The 17,577-nt window shown below is 38.1% G+C and overlaps 1 protein-coding gene across 1 annotated transcript in view; it reads left to right on the top strand.

Annotated features, from left to right (window-relative positions):
• Positions 1–17,577, top strand: part of ATP7A (ATPase copper transporting alpha) — a 136,266-nt gene that overhangs the window by 107,068 nt on the left and 11,621 nt on the right. Inside the window, exons 12-17 of the mRNA XM_081126087.1 lie at positions 621–748; positions 5,313–5,467; positions 5,660–5,794; positions 8,196–8,390; positions 10,270–10,452; positions 12,727–12,937. Of these exons, the coding sequence (XP_080982213.1) occupies positions 621–748; positions 5,313–5,467; positions 5,660–5,794; positions 8,196–8,390; positions 10,270–10,452; positions 12,727–12,937 (1,007 nt within the window). The remainder of the gene's footprint in view (positions 1–620; positions 749–5,312; positions 5,468–5,659; positions 5,795–8,195; positions 8,391–10,269; positions 10,453–12,726; positions 12,938–17,577) is intronic.

Here is a 17,577-nt window from a genome sequence, read left to right as displayed (position 1 = left end):
GGAATTCAAACAAGGTCCATGGGTCGTTATATTTGACTGCATGATTCTTTTAATCTGGAACCACTCATCCTTCTCTTTTAACCTCCTTCTTCCTCCCTTCTTCTCCCTCTTCATACAGTTGACTTGTTAAAGAAACATCCATCAGTTGTCCTGTATAATATCCCACAGTCTGGATTTATCTCTTTGTTTCCATGTGGTGTCATTTAATTTGTTTTATAACTCCTGTGTGTTACCTGTAAACTGGAAGTCAGAACTAAAGGCTTGATTAGATTTCATTCTTTTGTATTTCTTATTTATATACTCATAAAATTATTTAGACAAATTTATACAATAAATAAGTTGTTTAGTTAAATAGAATCCATTACATTATTTTACAAAGTTTTCATTTACTCACTCAATGACTTTAACAAATATTTAGAGTGCCTACTTTGTACCAGGTACTGAGCTGTTCCTCACCAGTTAACAGGACTGACATTGTCGTTCCCAGCTTAAGTGTTGGTCCTAGCTTCCATTTGTAACAACTACAGAGTCACAGCTTAATATGAACTGAAAAGCTTGTATGGAAAAATCAGTGTGAGAAGCATATTGTCATAATGCATTTTATTTTAACTCATATCCAGTGAAGAACAAGTGGATGTGGAACTTGTGCAGCGTGGAGACATCATTAAAGTAGTTCCAGGAGGCAAATTTCCGGTGGATGGTCGTGTTATTGAAGGACATTCTATGGTAGATGAGTCCCTCATCACAGGTATGTTCTTCCAGAGAGTCATGAAAGTGAAGTGAATCTAAAATGTTAATGAAAAATAGGCGTGAAAGGTGAAAAGCTTTTTATAGAAATTGGAATGAGTATATAATAAGCAAAGAGAAAATGAGTTATTTTTAAGACTGTATTAAATCGCTCTGCTTGCTGTGGCTCAGTAGGTTGGAGAGTTGTCCTGTGCACTGAAAGGTTGCCAGTTCGATTCCATGTCAGGGCACATTCCCCAGTTGTGGGCTAGATCCCCAGTTGGATCGATGTTTCTCTCTTTCCTCTCCCTTCCTCTCCATCTGAAAAAATCAATAAACATTTTTTTAAAAGACTGTTAAATCAATTTCTGCAGATTTTATTTTGTGATTTTAGTTATGCTAAATGAAGGCTCTTTTCACTGAAAATTGTTAATTACTAGATCATAAAACCAAAGGAAATTGTCTCATTCTCCTGTAGAGCCCAGTAGACTTTGGCAAATTTACGTTACCAAATTCCTATTTTGTCTACCTGTTCTATAGACTGTTCTACTCTGAGCAGGGATAGGACTCCAGGTTTTCCACATCAGCATCTGCTCTTAGAGAGCAGGACTCTAGTAGTTTTAGAGGTCTTAGATAACTAAGGCCAATCTGGAGCAGAACCAAAATAACACCTTTCTTACTTCAACCCTCAGGATAGTGCCAGAAGAAGCTCAGCTTATGGACCAGGTGGAAATAATTTAGGATTCTGTGTTTCTCAGTATGTGTGCTATTGCCAGTTTGGATGGGACAATTCTTAGTTCTGGGGGACTCTCTTGCCCATTGTAGTACATTTAGTATCCTTGACCCTGGTCCACTACATTGGAGTAGCAGCACCCCATGCCCTACCAGCAGTTATTACATACAAAAACTCCCTCCCACATTTCTAAATGCCCCTTGGGAATAGGCTGAGAACCAATGATCTAACTAGGGTAGAATTCCAAAAGGATCTTCCAACAAGAGCTGGCATATTAGGTTTTTCCAGGTTAAGATAGTATGCCTAGGTTTGACCCAGAACTGACAGAAGGAAATAGAGAGGCCACCTTTCACGTGGGCATTTGTCCAGATTCTATTTCATGAAGTAAGAATCTCCTTTCTAGATATTTTCCCCCACTACAAGGCTTTTACTGCTAATTGAAAGTGGGAGTCACCTACAAACAGGTTGGACATTCTTGTTGTTCTTTTTTTAAATTTATCTTTATTGTTGAGAGTATTACAGATATCCCCCCTTTTTTTAAAATATATTTTTATTCATTTTAGAGAGAGAGGAAGGGAGAGGGAGAGATAGAAATACCAATGATGAGAGAAAGTCATTGATTGGCTGCCTCCTGCATGACCCCCACTGGGAATCGAGCTCACAACCCAGGTATATGCCCTGACCGGGAATCAAACCACAATCTGCTGGATCATACATCAATGCTCAACTGCTGAGCCATGCAGGCTGGGCCAGATATCCCCTTTTGTTCCCCATTGATCCCCTCCACCCTGCACCCTCCCCTCCCCCGATCCAGCCCTTCACCACACTATTGTCTTTGTCCACGGGTTATGCATATATGCATATAAATTCTTAGGTTAATCTATCCCCACCCACTTCCCCTCCCCCACCTTTCCTCTGAGATTCATCAGTCTGTTCCATGCTTCTGTGTCTCTGGATCTATTTTGTTCATCAGTTTCTTTTGTTCGTTCATTTCCACATATGAGTGAGAACGTGTGATACTTGTCTTTCTCTCATTGCCTTGTTTGGCTTAGCATAATGCACCCCAGTTCCCTCCATGCTGTCTCAAAGGATAAGAGATCCTTTTGTACAGCTGCAAAGTATTCCTTAGTGTAAATGTCCCATAGCTTTTTTATCCACTCATCTCCTGATGGGTACTTGGACTGTTATGAAATCCCTATGATCTAGTGTGTCATTTAGAGTTACTGTTTCCTTGTTGATTTTTTTGTCTGGAAGATCTCTCCAGTGATCTTAGTAGGGTGTTAAAGGCCCCTACTATGACTATATTGCTGTCAATCTCTCCCTTAAAGTCATCCAGAAGTTTTTTTTATATATTTAGGTGCTTTTATATTGGGTGCATATATGTTTACCAGGATTATATCCTCTTGTTGGATTGATATCTTTAGTATTATGTAGTCACCTTTATTGTCTCCTGTTATGGCCTTCATTTCTGTCAGATATGAGTATTGCTACCCCAGCTTCTTTTCACTTCCATTTGCATGGAAAAAAATTTTCCATCCCTTAACTCTCATTCTATGTGAGTCTTTTGTTCTGAGGTGGGTCTCTTGTAGAAAGTATATATTTGGGCCATGTTTTCTTATCCATTCAGCTACCCTCTGTCTTTTAAATGGAGCATTTAATCCAGTTACATTTAAGGTTATTATTGATAGGTGCTTATTTGTTGCCATTTTAATTATTATTTTAAAAATATGTCTGTTGACTTCAGAGAGAGGAAGGGAGAGGGAGACAGAGATAGAAACATCAATGATGAGTGAGTCATTGATCAGCTGCCTCCTGCATGCCCCCTACTGGCGATCGAGCCCGCAACCCAGGCATGTGCCCTGACTTGGAATCCAGCCCCAATCTCCTGGATCATACGTTGATGCTGAACCACTGAACCACACCAGCTGGGCGCCATTTTAATTTTTCATGCCTATGTTTTTCTCTATATATATTTCTTCTTATTACAGCAGACCCTTTAATGTTTCTTGCAGTGCTGCTTTGGTGGTGATAAACTCCTTTAACCTTTTTTTGTCTGGGTAGCTCTTTATTTCACCATCTATTTGAATGATAGCCTTGCTGGATAGAGTAGTCTTGGTTTGAGATCCTTGCTTTTCATTGACTTTAATATTTTATGCCATTCCCTTCTGGCCTATAGAGTTTCTGATGAGAAGTCAGCTGACAGCCTTATGGGAGCTCTTTTGTAGGTAACGAATTGCTTTTCTCTTGCTGCCTTTAAGATTCTCCCTTTGTCTTGAATTTTTGGCATTTCAATTATGATGTGTCTAGGCATAGGCCTATTTGGGTTCTTCTTACTTGGTACTCTCTGTGCCTCCTGAACTTGTGTGACTTTTTCCTTGACTAGGCTAGGGAAGTTTTCTGTCATTATTTCGTCAAACAGGTTCTCTGTCCCTTGCTCACTTTCTTCTCTTTCTGGCATTGCTATGATACAAGTATTGTTGTATTTCATGTTGTCCCACAACTCCCGTAAACTGTCCTGTTTTTTAATTGTTTTTTCTTTTTGGTGCTCTGATTGAATGATTTTTTTCTACCCTGTGTTCTAGTTCACTGTTCTGATCCTCAGCCTCCTCTAATCTGCTGTTTATTTCTTCCAGTGTATTCTTTATTTCTCCCATGTCATTCTTAATTTCCTTCATAGTTTCCATTTCTTTTCTCATGCTGTTGAGCATCCTTACAATCATTATTCTGAACTCTGTATCTGATAGAGTACTTTTCTCCATTTCATTTATCTCTTCTTCTAGAGAATTCTCTTGTTCTTTCATTTGGGGCTTGTTTTTTGTCTCCCCATTTTGGCTACCTGTTTGGATTTGTTTCTATGTATTAGGTGGATCTACTATGACTCTCAGTCTTTTGGATGGTCTCCGGTGCTGGTCAATGTCAGACACTGGTTTTGACTGGCCTTGAGTTCCTGTTTGGAGCTATCAGTGATCCACAGCTTATAGCTTCCTCTTCTGGGGCTGGGTACATTTGGAAAGGGCCAAGATGCGCACGAAGGTCTGCTTTTCCAAGCTCCAGGTCCAGAAGTAGATCAGGCAAAGACTCAAAGCACCCAGTGATCCACCTTTGTCTTTAGACTAACTGTTATTCTCAGTCTCTTAATGAGCCTCAGGCTGTAGACTACAGCATAGCATAAATCCCACAGGATGGGGCAAGAGGTTTTCAAAGGGTGGGGCAATTGCTTCCCACCTCCAGGCAAAAGCTCCCTGGATGGTAAAGGTCTGCCTCAAAAATATGTCCTCTCCAGTATTGGGGAATGACTCAGCACAGGAATCCAGACAGGTGCCCTCTGAGCTCTGTCCCCAGAGCCAGCAATCCTGGATTCTCACACAGCTCTAGGTCACTCTACCCTCCCTCTGCCAAAGCACAAGTTGAGTGGCTGTACATGAAATGTTTTGTTCACCCTTTAAGTAGGTGCCTGCATTTCCAGCCATCTCTCCCTGGCATACAGAAACACTGCTACTTTTCACAGCCAGATGTTATGTTGGTTGCTTTCTCAGATCTGGTGCTCTGGTTTGGAGAGCCCAGCTTGGGGTTTAGACCCCAGAGTTCTCAGTGGCAACCACCCACAGCTGACATATCCCTCCAGAACTTCAGCTGCTGCTTGTGGGAGCCCATCCAGTTGATTATTCAGGGTGGTTTTTCTATATTTTAGTTGTAATTCCAGTTTGGTCCTGGGAGAATGTCTGTGTAGCTTCCACTTAATCTGCCGCCATCTTGGAATCTCTAGATATTTTTTTGACAATTAACAAGTAATGGTATGTTTCAAGATAGTGCTTATTTATGGTCTCTAAATCTATCTTTACTCCTTATACAGGGGAGGCAATGCCTGTGGCTAAGAAATATGGCAGCACAGTGATTGCTGGGTCCATTAACCAGAATGGGTCACTACTCATCCGTGCAACCCATGTTGGAGCAGACACAACCCTTTCTCAAATTGTAAAACTTGTGGAAGAGGCACAAACATCAAAGGTAACTTAACTCCCTAGGAGAAACAAAGTATTTTCTTTAAAGCCTACTCAGTATAAATCTTTATTTAGTTTTCATATTTTCCTTCTATTAATTCTAACTGCATTAATATAGTTTATTAAAATAGCTCTGTTTGTGCTCTATTCATTATAAAAAGGAGACTTTGATTTATGTATTATTATTATTTAATTCTAGGCTCCTATCCAGCAATTTGCAGACAAACTCAGTGGCTACTTTGTTCCTTTTATTGTTATTATTTCCATTGTTACCCTCTTGGTTTGGATTATAATTGGATTTCTGAATTTCCAAGTTGTGAAAACCTACTTTCCTGTAAGTATGACATATAGCAATTCTTTACCATATGTAAAGCAGTTTGTGAATTTTTTGCGTAAGTAATTAATTGGAAAATAACCTTAATAATTACTAGTATCTTTAAGGGACTAGAGTGGGAGGGTGATATGAATAACATTTGCATTTCTATAAATATAAAAGATTTCCTTTTAGAAAGATTTTTTTCACTGTGACGTGATTTTCCCAAAGCAGGTATTGAACTTTTACATTATATACCTAGTCTTATTTCCAGCATGATTGTGCTTTTACAAAGGACTATAGATATATTGAGGAAAACTTCGGGATTTCAGCTCTGGTCAGCTTAATTTCTCTATGAGCTTCATTTTCCTCATCTATAATGTGAGATTTTAATAATCTCATCCTGCATAACTTGTTGTGAAAGTTAAATAAGATAATATATCAGAAACACTTAGTAATTTATTAAATGCTTTATAAATATAAGATAATATTAGGCCCTGGCCAGTGTGGCTCAGTTGGTTGGGTGTCATCCTGTACACTGAAAGATCACAGGTTCAATTCTCAGTTAGGGCACATACCCAGGTTGCATGTTAGATCCCTGTTCAGGGTGCATATGGGAGGCAACTGATCAATGTTTCTCTCTCTCTCCCTTCCTCTCTCTAAAATCAACTTTTAAAAATATTTTTAAAAAGATAATATTAATGCCTGCTTTTCTCTAGTTCTATGATAGTCTCTAAACTATGGTGTCAAAGTGGTAAAGTAGACCTGGACTGTGCCTCATTTTAGAGATATAATCTTTAAGTCACTTAACTTCACTTAGCTTCAGTTTTGTCATCTGTAATATAGTGATAATAATACCTAAATTGCAGGATTGAAATTAGTGTGGGTGAAAACATGCACATATGACATATATGAAAACATAAGCTTAGATGTTTATGAAAGTCCCTTCCAACTCTGTTACTGTATAGATATACAATTCTTAGATGAATACTTAAAGTATTTGGGAACTTAGTAAGAAACTAGCACTATAAAACAATTACTACTAAAAAAGTCTGTTGTATTTCTTTATTTTAAAAAATACTGTTCTATACAGTGTTTTATGCTATTTGCCCCTGCAATTAAAGAACAAGTAGAATCATAACAACTGTGTATCTATTCCATAGTATGGTCATTAGTATAATATAAAAAAATTCTTTAAATGATTCATATTGGTTAAGTAAATATTGAACAAGAGAATTCCTAGGAGGTATTTTGGAATGTGTATCATGAGTTCAGGGGATCTTAGGAGATTTTCCCTAGTATAGTCAATCATATTTACCCACACAAGCAAATCAAATATTGATTGTCATTAAGAGTTATACTGCCCTGAGCAGTGGTTAGAGCATCAGCCCATACACCAAAAGGTGGTGGGTTTGATTCCTGGTCAAGGGCATGTATCTGGGTTGCAGGTTCAATTTCTGACCCCTGGTGGGGGCACGTGCAGGAGGCAACCAATCGATGTCTCTCTCACATCACTGTTTCTCTCTCTGTCTCTCCCCCTCTTCTACTCTCTCTCTAAAAAAGAAAAAAAAAAATCAATGGAAAAAATATCCTCAGGTGCAGATTAACAAAATAAACAAATAAATTAAATAAGTTAATTAATAGCCCTGGCTGGTGTGGCTCGGTTGGTTGAGTGTCATCCTGTGCACCAAAAGGTCCCCAAGTTCGATTCCTGGTCAGGACACTTGCCGGGGTTGCAGGCTCAGTCCCCAGTAGGGGGTGTGCAGGAGGCAGCCAACTGATGTTTCTCTCTCTCTCCCTCTCCTTTCTTCTCTCTCTAAAATCAATAAAAACATACTTTTTTAAAAAAGAAATAAACTATTTTTTTAAAAAAGAGCTATACTACCAGGTATACTCAGTTGATATTGTTCCAACCAAAAGAATTTTATTGAAATGTGATTAAGCTCCCTTTGCATGCTGGGTGATTTTTTTTCAGTCTTCAGAGAAGAGTGTGAAAGGCAGGTCTCAGTATATAGAGATTCAGAATTCCTTTTGTTTAGGATCAAATTTGTTGAGAATTAGGTCCCATGTTTGCAGCTATTTTTGAAAGTCCCTAATAAAAATACTCTCAATATGGGGCAAAAAAAAAAAAAGCTGACTTTTATGTTTCTTATATTCACTCCATAGTTTATAACTGAATTACTAAAATTGAAATCTTGATTTGGGAACTGTGACTTGTTTACCAGCTATGTCACAATTTCTTTTATTCATAAAATTTTTTAAAAAGTATTTTCTTACTAGTAACTAAAACATATAAGTTGGTAGCTAAGTAGGGTTATGTGTGACTTCAAAATTGAGGTTTTATTTAAATTGGGTTAAACTTTATGTCTTTGTTTTGTATAGCTCTAAATCAATAACCAAAATTCATGCCTTTCTTCTAAAGGGCTACAGCAGAAGTATCTCCCAAACAGAAACGATAATACGCTTTGCTTTCCAAGCCTCTATCACAGTTCTGTGCATTGCATGTCCCTGTTCACTGGGTCTGGCGACTCCAACTGCTGTGATGGTGGGTACAGGAGTAGGCGCTCAAAATGGCATACTAATCAAAGGTGGCGAGCCATTGGAGATGGCTCATAAGGTAAGATAGTTCCCAGAACTAAGAATTGTCCCATCCAGACCTGGAGAATATTATGCTAAGTGAAATAAGTCAGGCAGTGAAAGACAAATGTCACATGATCTCGCTTATATGTGGAATCTAAAGAACTTAATAAACTGATAAACAGAATAGATTCAATGACATGGAAGCATAGATGAGACTGACGAATGTCAGAGGGAGGGAGGAGGGCAGGTGGGTGGAGGGGGAGAGAGTAACCAAAGAATTTATATGCATATATGCACAACCCAAGGACACGGACAATGGTGGGGAGAGGGACTGGGGAGGGGGAAGGGGTCATTGGGGAGAAAAAGGGACATCTGTACTATTTTAAACAAACAAACAAAAAAATAGAAGTAAAGGCCAGAGACAAAAAAAAAGAAGAAGAAAAAAAATTGTCCCATCCAAACTGGCAATAGCACACCTACTGAGAAACACAGAGTCCTAAATTATTTCCACCTGGTCCATAAGCCGAGCTGCTTCTGGCACTATCCTGAGGGTCAAGGTAGGAAAGGTGTTATTTTGGTTCTGCTCCAGATTGGCCTTAGTTATCTAAGACCTTTAAAACTACTAGAGTCCTGCTCTCTAAGAGCAGATGCTGAAAATCTGGAGTCCTATCCCTGCTCAGGCTAGAAAAGTCTTTAGGGCAGGAAGAGAGAGGAGGTGTTTGCCCAGGTCTTTCAGGCTTCTAACCTATTTGTGTGTCTCCATGTTTGTGTTCACCATGAGATAGCACTTGTGGTTACATTGCAGTTTCTTTGCCTTTCTGCCACCACATGACAGTTTGCAACTGTGATTTGAGGAATATAATCCTGTCCCTGGTCTCTCTCATATTACAATTTTCATAACAATCTCAATCAAGGCTACTTCAACTAAAACCATGTTCCTTCTAGTGTGTTCTTAGTATGAGGATATGAACTATACAGAGATGCATGCATGTACTAAACACAGAACACAGTTTAGAACAGATTTGGAACCTCATCTAGTGAATACAGACTTTTAGTTTTTATAGTAATTTTTTTTAATTTTGATATAATTTTAAAGAAAAATTGCAAGCATGATACAAAGAACTTCTATATACCCTTTACTGCAGATACCAGCCTTTCCTAAGAAGAAGGATATTTTCTTACATAATCACAGTACAAAGTTCAAATTCAAGAAACTAATATTAATATAGTACTATTATCTAATCTATAGTCCATGTTCCAGTTTCCTCATACCATAATATCCTTTATAGCTATTTTTTCTCTTGTTGGGAATTATGCTTTCTATTTAGTTGTTATATCTTTTCATCTCGGTTCCTCAAGCTATTCACTTTTCAAGGTTTGTTTTCTGAGTTTACTGTGAGGTGACTGTGTTTTCTTATTCCAGACTCTTCCTTTTTCCTGTCTGGGCTACAGTTTCTTCATTGTTTCTCTGAGCTGTCTCTTCTCAGGCCCAGCTTCTCATCTAGATCCAATAAAGTCAAAGCAGCCCAGCAGGTCTTATCTGGTGCTCACTTCAACTTATTTACCTTTCTCTTATAGTTATCTTCCTATTGCCCAGATTTCCCGCTATAGATCTGTGATTCATTACTATTTAAAGCCTTTGTCTTTCCCTGGAGGCACTAGAGGCATCTTTTAATTAACTATTAACAGTCAAACTTTAACAATTAGTTCTAGGTATTTAACATGAATCCACAGTAGGTTAAACATTTGCAGTGGGGGGGAGTAGGTGTGACTAAGAGTATTTCTCCCCTTATTCTCCCAAAGACAGTTTATTAAGTCCAAGCTTATTAAGAAGTAAACCTTTTTCTCATTTCTGGAAAGGTGATATTAAGAATTATCAAGTCATATAGGTGTACTGTATTTTAATTTTCTTACAGGTAAAGGTAGTGGTATTTGATAAGACTGGAACCATTACCCATGGAACCCCAGTAGTGAGTCAAGTAAAGATTCTAGTGGAAAGTAACAGAATGTCACGCAATAAGATCCTGGCCATTGTGGGAACTGCTGAAAGTAACAGTGAACACCCTCTAGGAGCAGCTGTAACCAAATACTGCAAGCAGGTACAGTTTTCCCCCTTGTTTATTAATGTTGTCATCTACTATTGGAATTACTCAGACCAAATCCAAACTGGCATTTGACTATGATTTATGTATATAGTTGATATGAGGCTTAGAGAGATTGCATTTCCTTATTTTGTTTTATAATGTCTTAGATTCTTCATATAGAAAAATATAAAGATGAAAATAGGAATTAATTATAATCCTACACAGATAACTCCTGTTGACTAAAAAATATAGAAGTCATACATATTTATGGTAGGAAACTTCAGATAGTTCAGAGAGTTGCATAAGGAAAAGGGAAAGCCTCATCCCCTACCCACTTCTCTAATTTGTCTCTCCAAACTTTAAGAAGTGTTAACCTGTTAATAATCTTTTTAAATAACAGTTTTTTGAGATACAATTCACATACTATAAAGTTTACGCTTGTAAAATGTACAATATAATAATTTTTAGTATATTCTCTAGTGTGCATCTATTAACCATGTTTAATGCATATAACATATGTATTATTTTTTAAACTTTACATAGAAAGGTCACACAATGACCTATATTTGGTACCTTGTTTTTAAATTTTATTAAATGATTTTTCCATATCAGGACATATAGATCTGCCTCATTATTTTTAATACTTCTATTCTATTCTGTTGTACAATTGGTTTTTGGCTCTTACAGTGTACAGTTAACATCCTTATCAGCTTTTGCAAGTTTATCTCTATGTTAAATGCCTATTAATGCAATTGCTAGAGCAAAGGATACATACAGTTAAATTCTGATCAATGTTACCAATGCCCATGTGACAAATATTACCAACAGGTACAGGGAAGGTTGTAACAATGTATACTTTCACCAGAAGTTATGACTGACAATTTCCCCACATTCTTACCAATACTATTTTTTCCAATATAATAAGTAAAAAATGTTAACTTGTTGATGGTTTGCTTTTCGTTTCCTTAATTATGAATAAGGTTGAGCATATTTTCATATGTCTGTTAACCATTTGAACTTCTTTTTCTGTAAACTGCTTGAATCCTTTGCCTATTTTTCCATAGATAGGATTATTTACCTTTTTCTCATTGCTTTGTAAGTTATCTCACATACTTTTATAGTTAAAATGTGACAATTTCTACTATTGATGTTGCCATTTCTTTCGTTATCTTTTTCCTTTTTACCTATTAACTATTACTGACCTGGCTTATTGACATCCACATGGAACAAAGGAGAGGATGAAGATAGAAAGAGCCAGAATTCCTTGGCTTACTAGAGACACAGAATTAGAGGCACTCTAGTTAACTAAAGGCCCTGCTCTGTGTTTCCCTTTGCCCTGTACTGAACAGAAAATCTGACCTGGCAGAATTAAATATTTAACTTGTAACTCTCTACTGGAAAGGGCAGAAAATATAGGCAGAGAATAATGATAAACTGGCCATGTTTTCTTTCCCTAAGCTTGGTATACATTTTAGAGAGTAGAATTAAAACGAAGGATTCTGAGGTTCTCCTGTAATTCTGAACATTATGCTCAACAGTCTGTTCCTTCATCCTTATTAAAATCCACTTTTATTTAAAAGTAGGTGATAAAAGCTCCACAAGTCCTCCTCTGTGAGTATGTGTAGTAAAGGATTGAACTTGCCCAAAGGTTTGACCTTGGTCTCCAGCTCCTATGTGCTAACCTCTAAGTCCTTAGAGTGTGTGCTGCCTGATAAGAATGTCTCGGTTTACCTGGCAGCCTTGGGCTATGCCAGATAGTGTATGCTAATGATGTGATTTCTGTGGGAGGCCTAGGGCCACGCTGTATCAGCTCAGCCTCTGGAAGGGCTAGAGACTAAGGTCAGCAATAGAGAGTCAATCATGTCTACATGACTGATCCCCAATAAAAACTCTGGACAGTAAAGTTCAAGGTGAGCATCCCTGGTTGGCAGCATTCCATACACATCATCATACATACTTGCTGGGTGAATTAAGCGCTATTCACATGACAAGACCTGTGGCCTTATTCCTAGTTCCCTGGAAGGGGACCACTGGAAGCACCATGCTGGATAACTCTTGAACCTGCCCTATGAACCTCTTCCCTTTGCTGATTTTAGTCTGTGTCCTTTCACTGCAATAAAACATAATAGTTAATACAAAGACCAAAAATATCCACTGTCAAATAGGCAATGGTAAGTGATAATTTTGTTCTAAATATTTATAAATAACTGGAAGTAATCTTTGATCTTGCTAATGATGACCTTGGATTATTAGAACAATAGAGGAAATCCTTCTGTTTCTATTTATTAGGAGCTGGACACTGAAACCTTGGGTACTTGCATAGATTTCCAGGTTGTGCCAGGCTGTGGTATTAGCTGTAAAGTCACCAATATTGAAGGCTTATTACATAAGAATAACTGGAAGATAGAGGAAGATAATATTAAAAATGCGTCCCTGGTTCAGATTGATGCCAATAATGAACAGTCATCAACTTCCATGATTATTGATGCCCGGCTCTCAAGTAAGCTAATTTTCTTTGTAGTACCAATTATGGGACAATTACTAACATATGTCTAACTTTAAAATCCTGAACTGTTATATAAGAAATAAAAATTGACACTATGGTTTCATTCTTACCAATCAATTTACCATAGGCCTCTGACCGCTTCACTCAAGTTACTTAAGAACATTTTCCAACTGTGCTCCTTGATTCCTCTATAAGGTGATGAGGCCTAGACTTAGCTGATCTTCCATTTCATTTTAGCTTGCTTTTATTTCTCATCATAGCTACTCCAAAGTTTTTATATCGTTCACACGATCCTGTGGCCTTACCCCTAGTTCCTTGAGCAAATTATGTGGCTTATTTTTCACATAGAAAAATTAAGGTTCCCAGACACATGCTCCTTCCTTTTTTCCCCCCAGATTTATTCCTTTTTCAGGGGAGGAATTATGCTTCATCTTGTCTAATGAATCCTCTCATCTTTGCTGGATTCCTCTCTTTCTCTCCCCCCCACCATATATATGATTTGGTTTAATTTAATTTATTTTTTTCCATCACTATCCCCTCTATGATGCTCTCTTCCACCTCCCTCCACCTCTCTCCCCTTCCCCCATCTCTTGGTTCCTCAGGGACCTCCCTCTTTTTTTTTTTCCTCACATGAGGATATTTTTTCCATTGCTTTTCAGAGAGTGGAAGGGAATGGGGGTGTGTGGGGGGGGAAACATTGATGTGAAAGAGAGACATCAACAGGTTCCCTCTTACATGTTCCCCAACTGGGAGCAGGGAGCAAACCTGCAACCCACGTACATGCTCTTGACTTGGAATCGAACCTGCAACCCTTCAGTGAGCGGGCCAGTGCTCTAACCACTGGGAACACCGGCTAGGGCATTCTCTCTGTCTTTCATGTCCCCTTGCTTCTTTACTTTTTAACTCTTTTTCTGTAGTATCTCCTCCTAAACATATAAACACTTCTTCCATCAAAATAATTGTATTTCCATCAACATTTTGTCCTATCTATTTTTCCCTTTATATCCAAATTTTTAGAAATAGTAGCCTAGGCTTACTGAATTCACGTGTTCATGGCACTGTCTGGCTTCTGCCCCATCCATACTACTGAAACTATTCTGACACTTCTCAGTCTTCTGCCTGCATGACTTCACTAAAGCACTTGACAATGTTGACCATTTCTTCCTTCCTAAAACTCTTTCCTCCCTTTATTCCATGACCTTGCTTTCTCCAGATTCTCCTCTCACTTAACTGGCTGTTTTTTCTAATCCTCATCTGATTTCTCTTTTCTCCTGCTCTCAGGGTTTTGTTCTTTGTCTTTTTCTCATTTTACATACTCTCTCTGTACAATCTAATTCATGCCTATTGCTTATTCTACCACATGCTGGCTTCCACTGCCACTCTAAAATCCGTATGTCTGGCCAAGGCCTGTTTCTTGAGTTTCTTGTTGGTCTATCCATCTGCCCCAAAATTTCATATACCCACCTAAGTATTCCACCACCTCCCCACCCATTTGTGCTCAAGTGATTTTGCTAACATGCAAAACTGATTATATTACTTTCTAATACCTTTTATTATGGTGGCTTATAACCTATTTTTTAAATTTTATTTTTGTTTAAAATATTACAGATGACCCTTTTTCTCCCCAATGACCCGTTCTTCCCAATGACCCCTTCCCCCTCCCCAGTCCCTCTCCCCACCATTGTCCATGTCCTTGGGTTGTGCATATATGCATATAAATTCTTTGGTTACTCTCTCCCCCTCCACCCACCCACCCCCCTCCCTCCCTCTGACATTCGTCAGTCTCATCTATGCTTCCATGTCATTGAATCTATTCTGTTGATCAGTTTATTAAGTTCTTTAGATTCCACATATAAGCGAGATCATGTGATGTTTGTCTTTCTCTGCCTGGCTTATTTCACTTAGCATAATATTCCCAGGTCCATCCATACTGTCCCAAAGGGTATGGGATCCTTCTTCTTTACAGCTGCATAGTATTCCATGGTGTAAATGTCCCACAGCTTTTTTACCCATTCATCTACTGATGGGCACTTGGGCTGTTTCCAGATCTCAGCTATTGAAAACTACGCTGCTATGAACATAGGGGTGCATATATTCTTTCTGATTAGTGTTTCAGGATTCTTAGGATATATTTCTAGAAGTGGGATCACTGGGTCAAAAGGAAGCTCCATTTTTATTTTTTTGAGGACCCTCCATACTGTTTTCCATAGTCGTTGCAGCAGTCTGCATTCCCACCAGCAGTGTACCAGGATTCCCCTTTCTCCACACCCTCACCAGCACATGTCGTTTGTTGATTTGTTGATGGAGCCACTCTCACAGGTGTGGAGTGATATCTCTTTGTGGTTTTAATTTGCATCTCTCTGATGATTAGCGATGTTGAGCATTTTCTCAAGTGTCTCTTGGCTATCTGTATGTCCTCTTTGGAGAAGTGTCTATTCAAGTCCTTTGCCCATTTCTTAATTGAGTTATTTGTCTTCCTCTTGCTGAGTAATATGAGTTCTTTGTACACTTTGGAAATTAGCCCCTTATCAGATACATCCTTGGCAAATATGTTTTCCCAGACCGTGGGGTTCCTTTGTATTTTGAGGCTGTTTTCTTTTGCTGTGCAGAAGCTTTTTAGTTTGATGTGGTCTCATATGTTTATTTTTTCTTTTGTTTCTCTTGCCCTAGGAGATGTATCAGTGAAAAGTCCACTACGTGGGATGTCTGTGACTTTACTGCCTATGTTTTCTTCCATGATTTTTATGGTTTCGTGACTTACATTTAAGTCTTTTATCCATTTTGAGTTTATTTTTGTGTATGGTGAAAGTTGGTAGTCTAGTTTCATTTTTTTTACATGTATCTGTCCAATTTTCCCAGCACCACTTATTGAAGAGACTGTCTTTACTCCATTGGATGCTCTTGCCTCCTTGTCAAATATTAACTGACCATAATGGCGTGGGTCTATTTCTGGTTCTGTTCCACTGATCTTTATGTCTGTTGTTGTACCAATACCAGGCCGTTTTGATTACAGTGGCGTTGCAATACAGTTTGAAGTGCGGTAATGTGATCCCTCCCACTCTGTTCTTTTTTCTCAAGATGGCTGCAGCTATTCGGGGTCTTTTTTGGTTCCATATAAATTTTTGAAATGTTTGTTCCAGATCTGTGAAATATGCTGTTGGTATTTTCATAGGAATTGCATTGAATTTATAAATTGCTTTGGGTAGTATGGACATTTTAATGATATTAATTCTTCCAATCCATGAGCATGGTATATTCTTCCATTTGTTTATATCTTCCTCTATTTCTTTTTTCAGTGTCACGTAGTTTTCCGAGTACAGGTCTTTTACATCCTTGGTTAAGTTTATTCCTAGTTATTTTATTTTTTTAGTTGCAATGGTAAATGGGATTGTTTTTTTAGTTTCTCTCTCTAAAAGTTCATTGTTGGTGTATAAGAATGCCATTGATTTCCAGATGATTTTGTATCTAGCTACCTTGCCAAATTTGTTTATCAAATCTAGTAGTGCTTTGAATGGAGTCTTTAGGGTTTTCTATGTACAATATCATGTCATCTGCAAATAATGACAGTTTTACTTCCTCCTTTCCAATTTGGATACCTTTTATGTTTTCTTCCTGTCTGATAGCTGTGGCTACGACTTCCAGTACTATGTTGAATAAGAGTGGTGTAAGTGGACATCCCTGTCTTGTTCCTGTTTTTAAAGGAAATGGTTTTAGTTTTTGCCCACTGAGTATGATGTTGACTGTCGATTTTTCATATGTGACCTTTATTATGTTGAGGTATGATCTCTTTATTCCCACTTTGCTGAGAGTTTTTATCAGAAATGGGTGCTGGTTTTTGTCGAATGCTTTTTCTGCATCTATTGATATGATCATGTGATTTTTGTCCTTCATTTTGTTTTTGTGATGTATCACATTTATTGATTTGTGGATGTTGTACCAGCCTTGCATCCGTGGAATAAATCCCACTTGGTCATGATATATGATTTTTTTAATGTATTGCTGGATCCAGTTTGCTGGGATTTTAGTGAGGATTTTAGCATCTGTGTTCATCAGAGATATTGGCCTGTAATTTTCTTTCTTTGTAGTGTCTTTATCTGGTTTTGGGATTAGGATGATGCTGGCCTCATAAAAAGAGTTTGGGAGTTATTCCTCCTCTTGAATTTTCTGGAATAGTTTGAATAAATAGGTGTTAATTCTTCTTTGAATGTTTGGTAAAACTCGCCTGTAAATCCATCTGGTCCAGGACTTTTGTTTGCTGGGAGTTTTTTGATTACTGCTTCAATTTCAGTAGTTGTATAACCTATTTTTGAATCATAAATCTTTGGAGGAATGTGATGAAAACTATGCTCAATCCTCAGAAAATTTCTGTTTCTGAGGTTTTTACAGACTCTAAAGCCCATTCGTGGAATTCTGTTAATGATCCCAACTTTACTGGCTCTCTGTCTCTTGCAGGGCAAAGTCCAGTCTTTCTGCACTTTGTTCACGATCTGTTCTCCGTGATATGTCTCTTGCTTCCCTGCACCACCCATCTTGTCTTTTTCCACTGCCAGCCCCACCCCCACGCCATGTACTCTGTGTTCCATCCATATGGAACCTACTTACAGTTCCTCCTTACAGCGTGTCATCTCCTGTTT

Source organism: Miniopterus schreibersii (assembly GCF_964146895.1).
Source record: "Miniopterus schreibersii genome assembly, chromosome: X".
NCBI lineage: Eukaryota > Metazoa > Chordata > Mammalia > Chiroptera > Miniopteridae > Miniopterus > Miniopterus schreibersii.
This window is presented reverse-complemented; position numbering and strand designations above follow the sequence as displayed.